Source organism: Epinephelus moara, chromosome 14 (genome assembly GCF_006386435.1).
Source record: "Epinephelus moara isolate mb chromosome 14, YSFRI_EMoa_1.0, whole genome shotgun sequence".
Taxonomy (NCBI): domain Eukaryota; kingdom Metazoa; phylum Chordata; class Actinopteri; order Perciformes; family Serranidae; genus Epinephelus; species Epinephelus moara.
In genome coordinates this window covers 40448445-40463247 of record NC_065519.1, presented here as the reverse complement: position 1 = coordinate 40463247, position 14803 = coordinate 40448445, and the positions used below count along the sequence as shown (strand labels likewise).

At 41.3% G+C, this 14803-nt stretch overlaps 1 protein-coding gene across 1 annotated transcript in view; it reads right to left on the bottom strand.

The window, feature by feature from the left end:
• ism2a (isthmin 2a) overlaps positions 1-13603 on the bottom strand; it is a 46301-nt gene extending 32698 nt beyond the window's left edge. The window contains exon 1 of the mRNA XM_050061975.1: positions 13047-13603. Within this exon, the coding sequence (XP_049917932.1) occupies positions 13047-13178 (132 nt within the window). The 5' untranslated portion in view covers positions 13179-13603. The remainder of the gene's footprint in view (positions 1-13046) is intronic.
• Between the last annotated feature and the right edge of the window lie 1200 nt (positions 13604-14803).

Here is a 14803-nt window from a genome sequence, read left to right as displayed (position 1 = left end):
AGCCAACCACAAACAGCCACAGCATCAGATAGGGAGTATATATTCAGCATCTGTCATCTTAGAAAAGTCAAAAGAAAAGAAACAGAGTGAGACTGCGAGAGAGAAAGAGAGAGCGCGCACGCACGAGAGAAACGCAACATTGATTTACAATTGTGGTGACCTCCAATAGGAGCCAATAGGATTCAATTCTAGTCAACGTGTGTGTTTCCACCGGCTGCGGCTGTGCTGCGTTCCGGCTCCGTCTCAGCTCCGGCACTCCGGAGCCCTCCACAACAGATACGCAGGACTTCTATTTTTGCCGAACGCTGGAGCACAACGCAGCAATTCAGCACAGAGCAGATCGTGCGGGGCAGGAAGTCGTGCACAGATACACAATGAAACATCCGGTTAATTTTCAAAATAAAATACACGGTGTTCACGGCGGATCATATTTCCCTGCACTACACCTTGAAAACTACATAATGGGCAGAGGCAGGCCTGAAGTCAACAGGTCAGAGGGTTTCAGACGTATTTCACCCCGTTGACACCATGGACGAGGAGATATTAATCATGGCAGTGCACCGAGATGTCTCCGCTCCGCACAGCAAATGCAGCCTGTGGGTATTGACGGACAGCGGAGCATGCAGCGGATAACCAGCGCTGCCGTTCCGCAATGGACACGCATCCAGTGGAAATCCGGCGTTATTACGCCTTCGCGTGGTGCATTCAAGGGCGAGGAGAGGGGCTCATTTGATTGGTGTGATGTGTGTAAAACCCACTCCACGCCTTCTCTCCTCCCACTTTCCGACTTGCACAAGTAGGAGGGACGGAGGTGGGAAAGAGGAGTAGCTGTGCCAGGCGCACGGTGTGCCAAACTTGCAAAATCCGCCTGGCCACACCCAGTTGGCAAAGCGTAGGTGCGCTGCGCCCCTGCCTCGCCCGGTCTGCGAAACTAGAGCCCTAAGTGTTTAATATGACCAGCAGTCCTCTCAATCCATCTGTGGCAACTTATCTTTATACTGGATAGGTTGTAATTGACATTCTGGCTAGTTTGTTGTTGAATGTCCACGTGTCTATGTAAACTAGAGGTTTTACACACACACACACACACACACACACACACACACACACACACACACTTGACCTCCATGCCAAATTTCAGCCTCCCAGGGCAAAAACTGTGGCTGCCAAAGGGTGGAGAAATTTTTTGTGGACCAACCAATTAACCAACCAACCAACCAACCAACCAACGGAGAGAGCTACAGAGCTGCTGGTCGCAGCTAAAAATGACTATGTCTGATAAATTATCCAATTTTTCTACTCCCAAATATTTCAGTTTCAGTATTGGCCTCTGTCAGGCTATAATGTAAACAAAACTGTTATTTTTAGAGTGAAGTATCACAGTCCACACTTCTGTGTGGAGTTTGCATGTTCTCTCCGTGTTAGCGTGGGTTCTCTCCGGGCGCTCCGGCTTCCTCCCACAGTCCAAAGACATGCAGATTGGGGACTAGGTTAATTGATAACTCTAAATTGTCCGTAGGTGTGAATGTGAGTGTGAATGGTTGTTTGTCTCTATGTGTCAGCCCTGCGATAGTCTGGCAACCTGTCCAGGGTGTACCCTGCCTCTCGCCCAATGCCAGCTGGGATAGGCTGCGACCCTCAAGAGGATGAAGCGGTTAGAAGATGAATGAATGAATTAATTAATTAATTAATATAGAGTAATAATTAAGGCCACTAGGTGCTGACACTACAGTAGTCCCTGCTTCCCTTTGTCAATATTTAAAGTCAATAATTATTTACACAGGTGTTTTTGTGTGCTGCTTGCTTGTCCCACTTCAGCTCCTCAGGCAGTCACACAGGCATGATAACATTTAGAGTAAAATTCATTCATTTCAACGTGCAAATCAGAGGACTTGGACTTCAAATTTGCTTAAACAAACCATTTGACAGCTGATACATCTACACACCTTTGAGGGAAGGCTCCAAAATAGAGGAATCTATTATGTAATGTGCCTTGCCATGCAATTTAATACTATGACTATGCTCTGCTGGGCCATAAATCGTTATTTAAAAGACATGCCGCATGAACTGCATTTGTACAGTGCTTTTTCCCCAAAGTACTCTACAATGTGCTTCACATTCACTCTCACAAAAACACAACTCTGACACTGACAGAAACACATGCCTTACCACTGGAAGCAATTGGAGGTTCAGTGTCTTGCTCAAGGACAGCCAGAGATCGAACCACCAACCATGCAGTTAACAGCCTGGTACAAATACGTTGTGGTATCTTCTGGCTTCAGTACAGACAAGATGGCAGTGAGCAGTAAACCCAAATCCAGACTTCAGAACTGTTTACTACAGAAATATCATCATGTTTTTGAACAGTAAATGGGCTTGATAGGGTAAAACAGAACAAAAAGAAAATAAAATGATACCTTTTCCCACTAAAATTAGTGTAAATATGCCGGGGGGTTTTAATGCCAGAAAACCTGTTAAATCAAATCAAATCAAACTTTACATATAGCACTTTTCATACATTAAAAATGCAACACAAAGTGCTTCACAAAATAAGCTAAAAGTAGCCAATAGACTCCTTTCCCACTGCCAGTAACTCGGTAATTGATGATTAAGCCTTTCTGTGTGTTTTTTTTTTTTTTCACTGGTGTGTCACATTTGATGTCACAAAAGTGCCAGAAAACAAGGTTAGTAAACAGGTAAGTAGATAAGTGAAAATGTTACAGTGGTTAGTAATTCAAGTTACAAATTCAGTCTTTCATTTAAGTGCCGAATTTGGAACAATGTTCAAGTTCTGCTTGGGTGGAGACAGACGGACTCTGTGGCAGCATGTAATTGCATTGCACTGTAAAGGGGGTGAAAATTAGTGTGTTAACTCAGGTGTCACAGCCGATCGTAGCTGGAGCCGATAAATACCCGCTACTACTTGCAGTCATTTGTCCCAGCAATGAATGCCGACTGTAGCCTTTCCTACTGCGGACAAAACCCAGATGTTAGTGTTTTTGTTTTGTTTTGGATTTTTTTGTGCAGTGAGAGAGGGGCTCTAGACAGAAAAATTAGGCTAGTAGAGGGAATAAGGACGTGGGAAAAATATAAAAAAGGAATATATAAACCCAATTAAAGAGTTAAGAGTGGAACGCTGGGTGGGACAGCCATGATTCAATTAAATGAACACATTTGGTGATACTGAGTACAGGAAGAGGGCATTTTCCCATCCATCTGCCTGGGAGTTAATAACTCTGCCAGTTCACAGTATTCTTGGCCAGACCTTTAAACGCCATGATTGATTTGATGTGAAATCCAAGGAGTAAAACATCAAGCTGGATATCAGCATGTTTGCCAGCACATTTAACTTCTCTTGTGTAGATGATGATATGTGAGTGTGTGTGTGGCATATTTCCCCTCTCCCTGACCTCTCCCTGAGAAAACTGAAGAGTTACGCTTTGTATGGAAACATTTATTTAGTCATTCAAAGAGACCATGCAAAGCAATTTTATCCTTTTGGACAGTATGGCTTGGGAAGGTTTTTTGACTCACACTTAGGGATGGATTTCTGAACTGGTTCCCATTTGACAAAATACCCAGATTAGTTACTCTGAGGCTAAATCTCTGATCTGATCTTTCATCCCTCCTCAATTTTTAGCCATACCTGCAGCGTAGTTCTAGAGAAGGAAATTTCAGTCAGTTGGCCACTTTGGTCCAGACTGAAATATCTCAACATTGTGAAATGTCTCAACAGCTACTGAATGGATTGTCATAAAAAATCCATGGTAGCCAAAGGATAACTAATCATGACTTTGGTGATCCCCTGACTTTTCATCTAGTGCCCACCAGCTTGTTGAAACTTACCCCAAGAAATATCTCAGTATCTTCTTGACAGACTGACACATCTGGTTCAAACACCAGATGTCCAGAGTATGAATCCTAATCGCTTTGGCGATCTCCTGACTTTCCTTCAGCTTCAGCTGAGCTTTGCCTTTACTGCTGTTAGCATGTTAACGTGCCAAACTAAGATGGTGACTGTGGAAAATATGACCTGCTAAACATCAGCATGTTAGCACTGTCGTTGTTAGCATGTTAATGCTAATATCTAGTTCAAAGCACTGCTGTGCCTATGTACAGCCTCACAGAGTTGCTAGCATGGCTATAGACTGTTGTTTATTAACGAGTATTTGTAGACAAAATTAAGGTAGCTGACTTCTTACATTTAGCAAGCGCTGACCACCGCTATGAACATTTAAAATTACATGATTAACAGTGGCAGCTATATCAGCTGTAGCTAATTAACAGTATTTATCTCCATCTTCAGCAATTGTTGAAAAAATGTTTTATTTACTGTTTTATACCATCATTGACTGCTGACTCCTTAATCCTCTTAAACGGCTGCTAGGTGCTACAAGTTATCAGCTTGGCTAAAAACAAGCCTTACCATCTACTCAGAAAAGGTTGGCCTTATTTTGAAACAGAATCAATCAAAGTCATTTGGTTTTGTTCATAGACTGTATAAAGGTGGTAGACATGACAGTTCCCCGAAACTAAAGCCAAAACATTTCGATCGCCCCCTGGTGGCTGGCTGCAGTATAGGTCATAAAGTCTGCCACCTCCATGTTTACTTGATGGAAAATGGGTCAAACAGAAAACTCCAAGTACCCCAGGTATACATTTTTCTCAAAGATGGTTTCTGTCATTTCTGGTAGTTTTTATCATGCAGCTGTTTATTCAAGTGTTTGTTTTTCTGATACGTGTGGTTTAATTAGTTATTTGATGCTATAAAATGGGGGTTTTACAACATGATTGACAATTGTGTGAGCCAATCGCTGGGCTCGCATTCATTGGCACTTTTCACAATTGGTTGGACAGGTGTATGGGCTGAAAACGTGATACTGTGGAGACCGCTACTGTGCAGACTCTGGCTCCAAATTACATCACCAGAGCAAGATGGCAGCAGCCATATCCAGGATTTTTTAGCTTCACTTCTGTACAGCGATGTAAATGGAGATGCATCATCGTCCACCTTTATCTACAGTCTATGGTTTTGTTATCTTTGCCACCATGTTTGCTCTAAGGGAGCCACAAGTGAAAATTCCACTTGATGAAGCTGCACTGCAGTCTACCTGCAACCTGGTTGTGTTCCATCTGATACACAGCATCATACCACACTGAGAGCGTCTCAGATGTGGTGCATTTTGCCTACCATTTGCTGACTTGGTCATTATTCCTCGATATTTATGCTTCTATCGGTGAATTAGCAGGCTATGTGTTTTTTGTCTTGATTTTCGGTCTATTGTAATTGTGTTTATTGTTATTTCCTACTTTGCTGTTCTGTAGCCTACAGACAAACATAACACTGTTAGAAGTCCAGTTATGAACAATATGCATCAAAGATTTATGGCTATGTTTTAATCAAAAAAAATTACATTCATCCTCACAATGACACTGGATCTATATTTCACATACAGTGCTTGTTAGCAGGAGGAAAACTCAATCTTCTCTGTGCAATGTGCCACAGCTCTGTCACAAATAGATGAGGCGCTTATTTTTATTAGCTTCTGGGACGCTTGTGAAATGCGCTGAGGCTCATCTGCTGGAATTACAGGAATTGCCTTGAGTAGCCTCGATCAGTCGGCCGCGTGGCAGAGATCAGCACTGTACTGCTCTTTTCTAGTTCTGTGTGTGCTGTCTTGGTAATTTACTCCCTGGACGTGGGTGTTTGTACACAGCTCAGATCATTTGTAAGGGAAAATAACATCACTGTAACACCAATCAGTGATCATAACTGTATGGTGTGCTCCTACAGTTCAACAAGACCAACAGAGTGGTGCCTCTTCTCTTCAGAAATGATATGGTTGATAGCACCTCATCAATGTCAGGAAAATCTCAAGGTTAAAAGTTTCCACGTATCAGATTACTATTTTAAGGAGTTTATGTTCATGCATATAGAATGTGTAATATGCACGTTGCATGTATGTAGAGTGTGTGTATGAGCTCTTTTGCTGAGTACAGTTTTGGGCAGTGAAAGCACTACCTTATGTTCCTCCATTAAAAACCCACAGAGGCAAGGAATCCAGCGCTAACACACGATCTTCACATAAAGCATGCATTCTGATACATAGATTATAATATACAGTTTCATCTTTACCTCATCTAGTGTGCATGACATTTGAGAGCAGTCCATCCCACACAACCTATTCCACAATAAAGCGCACAACTTAAACTCGAACTGGCTCAAGAATTTGACGCCCTCCGCAAAATGTGGCATCAGCTTCAGCATGCCTCTTGGGAGGGAGTGGATAGAGATGACTGTCCATCCAGGATTATTACTGAAGCAGTAGCACCTTCATGTCCCCTGTGATTGTTTAATGGTTGCCCCCCCCTGCAAAGCACACTCAATATCTCCCTGTTCACATTCCTCTTCCAGAGTTTGGATAAGAAAAGTGGCTGTTTGTGTATAAAACACCAAGTTCATATTGCAACCCTGGACTAAGTCGGGAGTCAAGGCTCCCTGTGAGCAACATGAACCCAACCGCTCGCTATAATAAAAACACACCGGCCAAACTGAGGGAAGAGAGAGAGTGGAGCCATATGACCAGAGAACAGTGGAGCCAGGAAAAGATCTATTCACATATACACTGGCATCAAAAGTTTGTAATCTGCTGCAACAAAGCTTGATTGGGTCCAGTCAAATGACTGAGAGGACTACTCAATATTTTTGAATGGTCTTTGATGCTTTTAGGTTGTAGATGGTCCTCTTAACAAGTAGATCTTATTTTTTATGAATGGTTTGTTTTGTACATAGAAAACAAAATGCTGTATAATGGTTCCACCAGATCCAAAGCCAGAAAGAGACAAAGATCCTTCTGAGTACCAGCTGAATAAGAACAAAATAAATCATCAGTCACTGGTTAACTAAGCTGGAAGCTTAGCATTAAAATGTGTGCAGATTAATTTGGGAGCAGGTTCCTGTTTCAGTGTCAGGTGCACAAAAATATCGATAACAAGCTGGAATTAACAGATGTTGCTTTAACAGTTCTTCAAACTTCACAATAGAAATAAAAGGTTAATTTAGGGTTAGCACTATTGGAATTGAATCAGGGAATATCAGCCAATCATGCTATGGACTGCCAATCATAGTTCAAACCTCTTCAATCTAACCACTAAGTAGACTGCAGAGGGCCCTGAGAAAAACAAACAGATATTTAGAGCCACTTTGCACTGTTGTGGTGAAATAATGATGGCGGGTCACTGATGCTTTTCTGGACTGGAAAACAAATTCAAAATCCAACTTCCAGCAGTATTCTCCCGTCACTTAGTAGTGTTATATTGTAGGGATGTAATGATACTTTGCTGCACAATACAGGACTTTTTAACACCATCAGTATAAGTATATCACTACTTTATCAGTTTGTGCAGATTATTCACAAAAACACACCATTCACTGAAGTTCTCATCATTCAGCTATATGTAACTCCAGCAGAATAGAAGGTGCCATTACTTTGTCAATGCTGTCTTGCCTTGGTTAACCTTTGTTTGTCCAGGGCAAAGAGCAACCCAAATGTTCACCATGAAGTGACTGCACTTCTCCGACTGCCTCAACTTACAGTTTAACTAACTGTTAGCCACGGCCATATGACCGACCACACCACAACAAAAATGATCAACAAGTCCACCTGAACAATGCCCTCACAAATGACCCATATCTGAGACGTCTATGGTTTAGGTTTTTTTTTTTTTTTTCATTTTACTTTTCTCTTGCTGCATATGGAGGACAATCATTATTTGCACAGTCACAAGTTGCTTGTTACATAAATGCTATAGCCTATATGTAATTCAAAATAAATCTTAAAAGACATGATCAGGCAAAAGCAGGAATATACACACAGGGTTTTTATGTCAAAAGTTGCATTTTGTTGCTTTGACAAAGCAGTTGGAACAATGTTACCATAAATAAAGAGCAAGCAGTGAGTCAGGCAATACAGTCAACAGCTGTTATCTTACAACTCTATTAGTGGAGTTCACGGTTGATTTTCAGATTAAACAGGCAACTCACAGACACTCTTTCACCTCTTCACCAACTGTGTCAAGCCATCCTCTCTGCCAAGAGTCTAAAAACCTAGCCAGCCATTTGTCCATTCATAAGAGCTGACTGAGAGTCTCTGTCTGAGCATGTAAATGTGAAGGTTACTTTACCTGACGACTATATGCAAGCTGCAGCTGCAGTATGAGCACTTCACATCACAAATTCAAGTGGAAATGCAAAATGTGTTTTAGCTCCAATACAGCTCAGGTCCTCTGTTGCTGAAAAGTAGTAGCAGTGTACGTCACAGCATACGAGTGTGCCCATGGAGGCAACTGATCACACAATGCAGAATGCCAGTATGGACCCTTAGCTGCTGTTAATGCATGCATGAAAAGTTACTCTGCCATAAGTAATTCATAAAGACAAAATACTGTGAAATTAATCTCAGAGAATGCATCTGAGGAAGACCTAATAGCCCTTCCACCTCACTCACAGACAGACAATGAGTATACACAGGAAGTGATGTCACATTTTCTCAAAGCAAACTCTGTGACTTGAACTTCTGTACAGAAGTGAATTGTTATTTTTCCCAAACAGAAATCAGGAGCCAAAAGCTACATTTATATTACAGGGCTCAATGCTCAATATCATTTCTTCCCCAGATACAATCTTTCTGCCAAGACAGTTCACATTCATGTTTGAAGTGACCCATATCTGACAACAGTGTGAACGGATCTCTGCCCTGCAACGCCTCACATGCAACCAATAACGCTGGCATTGGAACAACAACAAAAAACTTCACATTCCCAAAAAAATGGGTGACATAACGGTGCAAATATTTATCTCCTGAATGATTGCCATAGTGGGAAGGTCCGATGATGTCACTGTGCATAATAATTAGCCATGTGCTTCTGTTTGGGAGAGTGTGTAGCTTATTGTCAGAGAAACAGGTGTTTGTTTATGGGATATCTGAGTGTCATACAAATGGGCTTTGCAGTGAATTAGCTCTATCAGCAGCTATTGCTCGTAGTTCTGTGGAGAGAGAGGTGTGAGAGGAGTCAGGAGTGATGGGGGCACGACATGGATGGTTTCACAGAAGAACAGGTCTTCCAAACCTAAGGCTGCATTCCACTATCTCTGTCGGTACCTCGAAAACAATGCTGTCATGGCATAGGCAAACTGTCCCGGTCAGAAAACATCTAGCAGTTGGAAGCAGTCTAGCAGTGAATGGGCAGTGATCTGCGCCTGCATGTATGATGAGAAAAAAACATGGATGTATGGGAAAAACATCCATAAAATCCGATATGACCGTTCAGCGGTTGCATGGCCAATGATCAGATATATATCAACTATAGGACCTCATATGACACTACCCCAATCTGCTTGGAAAAAAAAATCAGATTGCTGTGTCTACACTGCTCTGAAAAAAATCACATTAGGGCAAAAAAATCTAATTTCGGTCACATTCACTCGTACTGTGAACGTTGTCAAATTCAGATCAGTTGTTGGTCAGTCAGTGAAACGTTGTGCCCTCAACACCTACTGAGGTCTCGTTTATACAACAACGATTTCAACTGAAAACGCTAAACTTTAGTTGCGTTTGGCTGATCGTTTACACGACAGCGCCGTTTAGGGTGCCTGAAAACGCAACGTTTCGAAAACAGGTTCCAGAGTGCAATTTTTTGGAAACGGCACCGTCTCCGTTGTCATGTAAACTTGCAATACACCGCGTTCCAAATTATTATGCAAATGATATTTTTCTCTGATTTTCCTAAATAGTCGATGNAAACAAAAAATTTAATCTTTATGACACTTAAATACAATTTGCATAATAATTTGGAACGCAGTGTATGCAGTTCCTCTGAAAACGGAGACTTTTCGCACATGCGCATTACGGTTCCAGTCACTAGGCATGCACGAGAATGTCGACATCACAACAACAATGCTGAGCTCTGTTTGTGCTGCTCACCCTGTTGAATTTATCAACGCTTCTCCAGCAAAGTGTAGATCTGTTACTGTAGCAACTCGCCATTGTGTCTTTTCTGTTTTGTTTTGTAATCACCACGTTGTAGAGGAAGGCGCTTCAGCGCAGGCGCATGTCGTGGTGTTGCTTTGCAAATTTACACTGTCACCCATTGGTCTGGCGTGCACACTACAGCGTTTCAAGTAGATTTTGCGGCTCCATGTGAACGGGGATCGTTTCAATAACGTTGTCATTTAAACGCGGAAGTTTTTTAAAACGCAAAGGACAGACTTTTCCTTTTTTAGAAAAACCGTTGTCGTCTAAACAGGGCCGAATAATGCTTCTTGCCTTGGATTAGTTGTAGCTTTCTAAAGCTACAGTAACAGTCTCACAAACTATTGTGTGTTTACACATCTAACAAACACTCATATTTATTTGGAGTGGTTTTTCAAGCAATCTGACAAACGTAAGTTCATCATTCACTCTCTTTTAGCTGTTTTTGATCTCCACCAACTCCTAAGAAAACATATCTGGCTTTTCATGGTAGATGGCGTGACACCAAGGCGAGATGGCTTCCAAGCTGCAGATCACTGTTCGAGACCAACAAACCATAAAACTGGGTGTTGTTATCAGTCACATGTTATGACACCTGGTATTGTTTTAATGTGAGTCTGTGTGCGTGTATGACATCATTATAAAATGTGGTCCAGGTGAAACCAGCTGCACCGGGTTTGTCTGTCTGTCTGTGAACAGATTTTGTCAATTCGATAGTGTCACAACCATGTAAGATGCATACACAAAATATCACAATAAAGGTCAAATTAAAAGATGGGTGTGGTCAGAGCGAGTGGGTCAGAAGTAGGGAAGGAGCCATTGACACCCCACTTGAAACTCCTGGCCCATATTCATTTTACGTTAGCCCTTTTTACACTGCCTCTGCAAGGCAAGAGTTTCAAGCCATTACGCCGCCTCAACTTTCTGTATAACAGGCACAATCGCGGAATGGAGGACAGAGTTGTCTCGCCTTTACACTAGCATCAGAGGTAGTAACAGCATTAAAATCACATTTGTATAAATGTGACTGCCAGCAGGACAGTATCATGGGCAACACAGGTGTGATATTGTCATGACATATATGTGCACTACCCACCGCAGGAGATTTAAAAAGTAGCTGTTAGCAGTTAGCAGCTAACTCAAAGAAGAGAAACAGCTGCTGAAAATGACTGCAAATTAGGAAAACAATGAGATTTGGGAGCTCCTTTCCCTCAGAGCAGAGGGCGAGATCAGCCGCCGTATAACAGAGACAATATATGATTTTTATTGTCATGTTGATGCCATTTTTTTTGTTTATAAATCCCTGTCAATGTTTAGGCTATGCATCAAACTTTAAGCCGATATTGTCTTATGTCACACCCGTCACGTCTCTTTTGCGTCTGCAGTGCTAGCATGCTGTGTAAAATCAAACACCTGAACAGCATGATGGCGCTGTTGTTTGGTTCTATGTGAAAATGCAAAGAAGGCATAAAGAAGGGATGTCAAAGCCCTACAGCGCCTCCTCTGTGTAAAAAGGGCTACAGATTGCTGTATTTTGACTAGACTGATCCAATTGCATGGTGGTCTCTTGTTTAGTGAGACATTGGCGGCATTTCCAGCTGCCAAGCTGCAGACTACTGTTTGAAGCGAACGGACAACAAAATCAGTTGTTTTTTAGCAAGCCATTGCTGCATTTCCAGCCATGATTGACCCACTATAACCTTTTCCTAATCATAACTAAGTGGTTTATGTGCCTAAACACAACCACACATGAACCACAGCTGCAAATGTACAGACACTCTTAAGTTCTAACATATCTGCTATATAATTACATACAAATGTTACAATATCTGTGTGCTTTGCAGAAACATATAATTGCAACATTTGGGAATTGGGTTTGTCTGTCTGCTGTTAGGTACTGTACAGTGAGTTAATCACTGAAAACAGTTGCCTTGTGCCTTGGGCTGCAGGAAACAAGGTTGATGAGAGCAGTGACAGTGTGCCAAAAGTTACAAGGAAGAGGCTGCATCATCCTGTAGCACTGACGGGAACTGAGCTGGGTGATAATTCTCCGTGGGTTTGTGATTACAAGCAACAGCTCTCGCATAAAAGGTTGTAATTTAACCCACTGTTGTATATAATGATTAGTGCAGCTTTGATGTTCATATGAATAGTGAGCACTCGCTGTGGGCTGAAAACAGAATGCTGTCATTTTCTACAACCCTACAACATATTTTTTTTTAATTAGGTAAGAATATGGTATTCTTGATTATTCAATGATTACACTGTACATATGGCAACAGCTGATGCTTGACCACCCTATGGGACTATGCATATTGTGAATATCTTTGAATTTCTATGAATACAAACAGGAAAAGTCATTCAAACACATTCCTATTTGTACTTTCACTCCTGCTTACCACAATAAACAAAGTTTTTTCATACAAAATAATGGTCAAATACTTGAGAAAGCAACAAATGGAATGATCTTGTTATGCATTAAGGCAGAGGTTCAACACATTGTTTATCAATTATCCCCACAAAGAATAAAATAAATACAGATGCTATGCCATTTTTCTCATCTTTAATTTGCTATCATGGAGAAATCTGATATAGTGGACAAAGGGAGGACTTGAATTCCTTCTTGCTCACTCCAAACAAGGAGCTGTTCACAGTCTTGTCTGCACTCCTTTGTAGTGTTGTATTAGATAAAAAATAAAATCCAAGAAAACGTCAACATATAATTGACTTGGGTGTGGAGGAGGTGCAAAAACAAGGAAAAAACTTAAACTAAAAAAAAAATTAACTTATAAAGCTCAATCATAAGATGAGTTGTGATATACTGAACATCAAAGATTAATTGACAGAAAATATTAGGAACACAATCTGTCAATATCTAATCTTAATATGTGCCTATAAATTCTCGTGATTTTCAAGATTAAGTAAGTAATAAGGCAAACATTAAAAATGTCAGTTTAAAAATTTAACTGACAGTCTTTCAAAAATGTATTGCATGCAGGATAGTAGAATATTTACCTCAGTAACAGACGCTGTGGTGTTTCTGTCTCTGGCTGAAGTCCTCTTGAAGTGCGTGGGAAATCCGCGGACTGACACCGACACCACGGTGAGGCTCAGCAGCCACAGACACGACACTGCCTTCCGCTGCATCTTTACCCTAACTGTGCTGATCAGATGCAGAATCCTCCAGCCTGTATCCTCAGATTGAAGAGCAGTGATCAAACCATATCAGCGAGCAGAGACGGCAATATGAATCAAAGCGCCACACATGCGCGTTTTCCGTGCGCTTCCTCTGCGCTGCCGCTCCGTCTTGAGCCGCTCGCTCCCCTAATTGAAATAATCCCTGCTCCGCTTTCCAATATCGGTGTGTTCATTTCATGCACATGGATGCAAAGATCAAACAATAAGATTTATTTAATACCTCAGTTAACAACTTAAGTTTTCCGTTAGTACGCCGAGCTGAAACACTTCCCGCAGTCTGCTGCAACTTCCAGCCCATCGAGCGGTGAGTAAACCATGTCCACAAGGTTTAGAGGTCCTCCTATGCTGAGGTGACATCGAGTCAGTCATCGGTCGCTCTGGTTGCTCTCCAGCTTGTAGTATTGACTTTAAAGGAGCAACCCCCCTCTGCCCTGGATGACGCAACGGAGGGAGGGTATATTACTACTACTACTACTACTACTACAGCATATAGGTTAATCAGGCAAAGTGACAAAACTAGGCACAGGACAGCAGAGAGACATCCTGAGGGATTTCAACCAGCACAGTATTCTTTACTGTTTTAAGACTGGAGGGTCTGAATGGTTTTGTATTTGTCAACCATGTCGTAATTTATTTCACTCTTTTTTTTCTGTACAGAAACCTACAATACTTGCAAGCAGCACATGATAATTTACATTGATATACATAATAATATTTTTTACAGTCTATTAATTGATGACAGCAACAACTAGAATAATGACAATTACGCTATAATCATTGTTTGCATATATGGCATTACATTTAGGCCAGCCATATTGCCTAGAATATTCTGCACACAGAAAATATTAGCCAGGACATATAAATTATTTTGTTTGGCTGATAATGATCATTAGAATTAATTAAATAAAAGATCAGTTTTGATGTTTCATAATTACGATGATATTCTATTTGCCAATTTATAGAATTTATATTTTGATATTTTTTTTTACCACTTGGGGGCAGCAGGAGAATCTATAAACACAAGCTGTCATCTTTGAAAGGTCCAGGTCAGACACTCAGATAAGCCGCTCAGCCTTACAGAGAATTTTTCCCAGTGGCCACTTGTGGTATTGTAGAAAAAGCATTTTTCCCATAGGCCACCATTATGAAAGAGATGTCTGTAAAACTGTTGATAAGACACCACAAACTGCAAACAAGGTCAGTTATGCCTCTTTCTATTATGAAGTTTTGTAGCTTTAATATTTGTTAAACTTTCCTGCAGCCAGGAAAAGCGATTTAAAAATCTGTGATGTCATCACAATGTAAAGTCTATGGGGCGAGTGGGAGCTCACGGGCAGGGCCAGTGGGATAAACACTACTGTGCATATTCAGTTGGTTAGATACAGCAGAAGTAAACCCTATAGCTAGAAAACTTTTTTGGCATATGCACCAGGCGAGCAGCTCCGTCTTGGGGTCCGGTATCTAATTATTATTAAAATCTATGGTCCAGTGTGTCAGATTTAGTGGCATTTAAAGGGAAATTTCGGTTTATTTCAACCTGTCTCCTATCGTCCTAAATTTGTTTCAAGTGACTA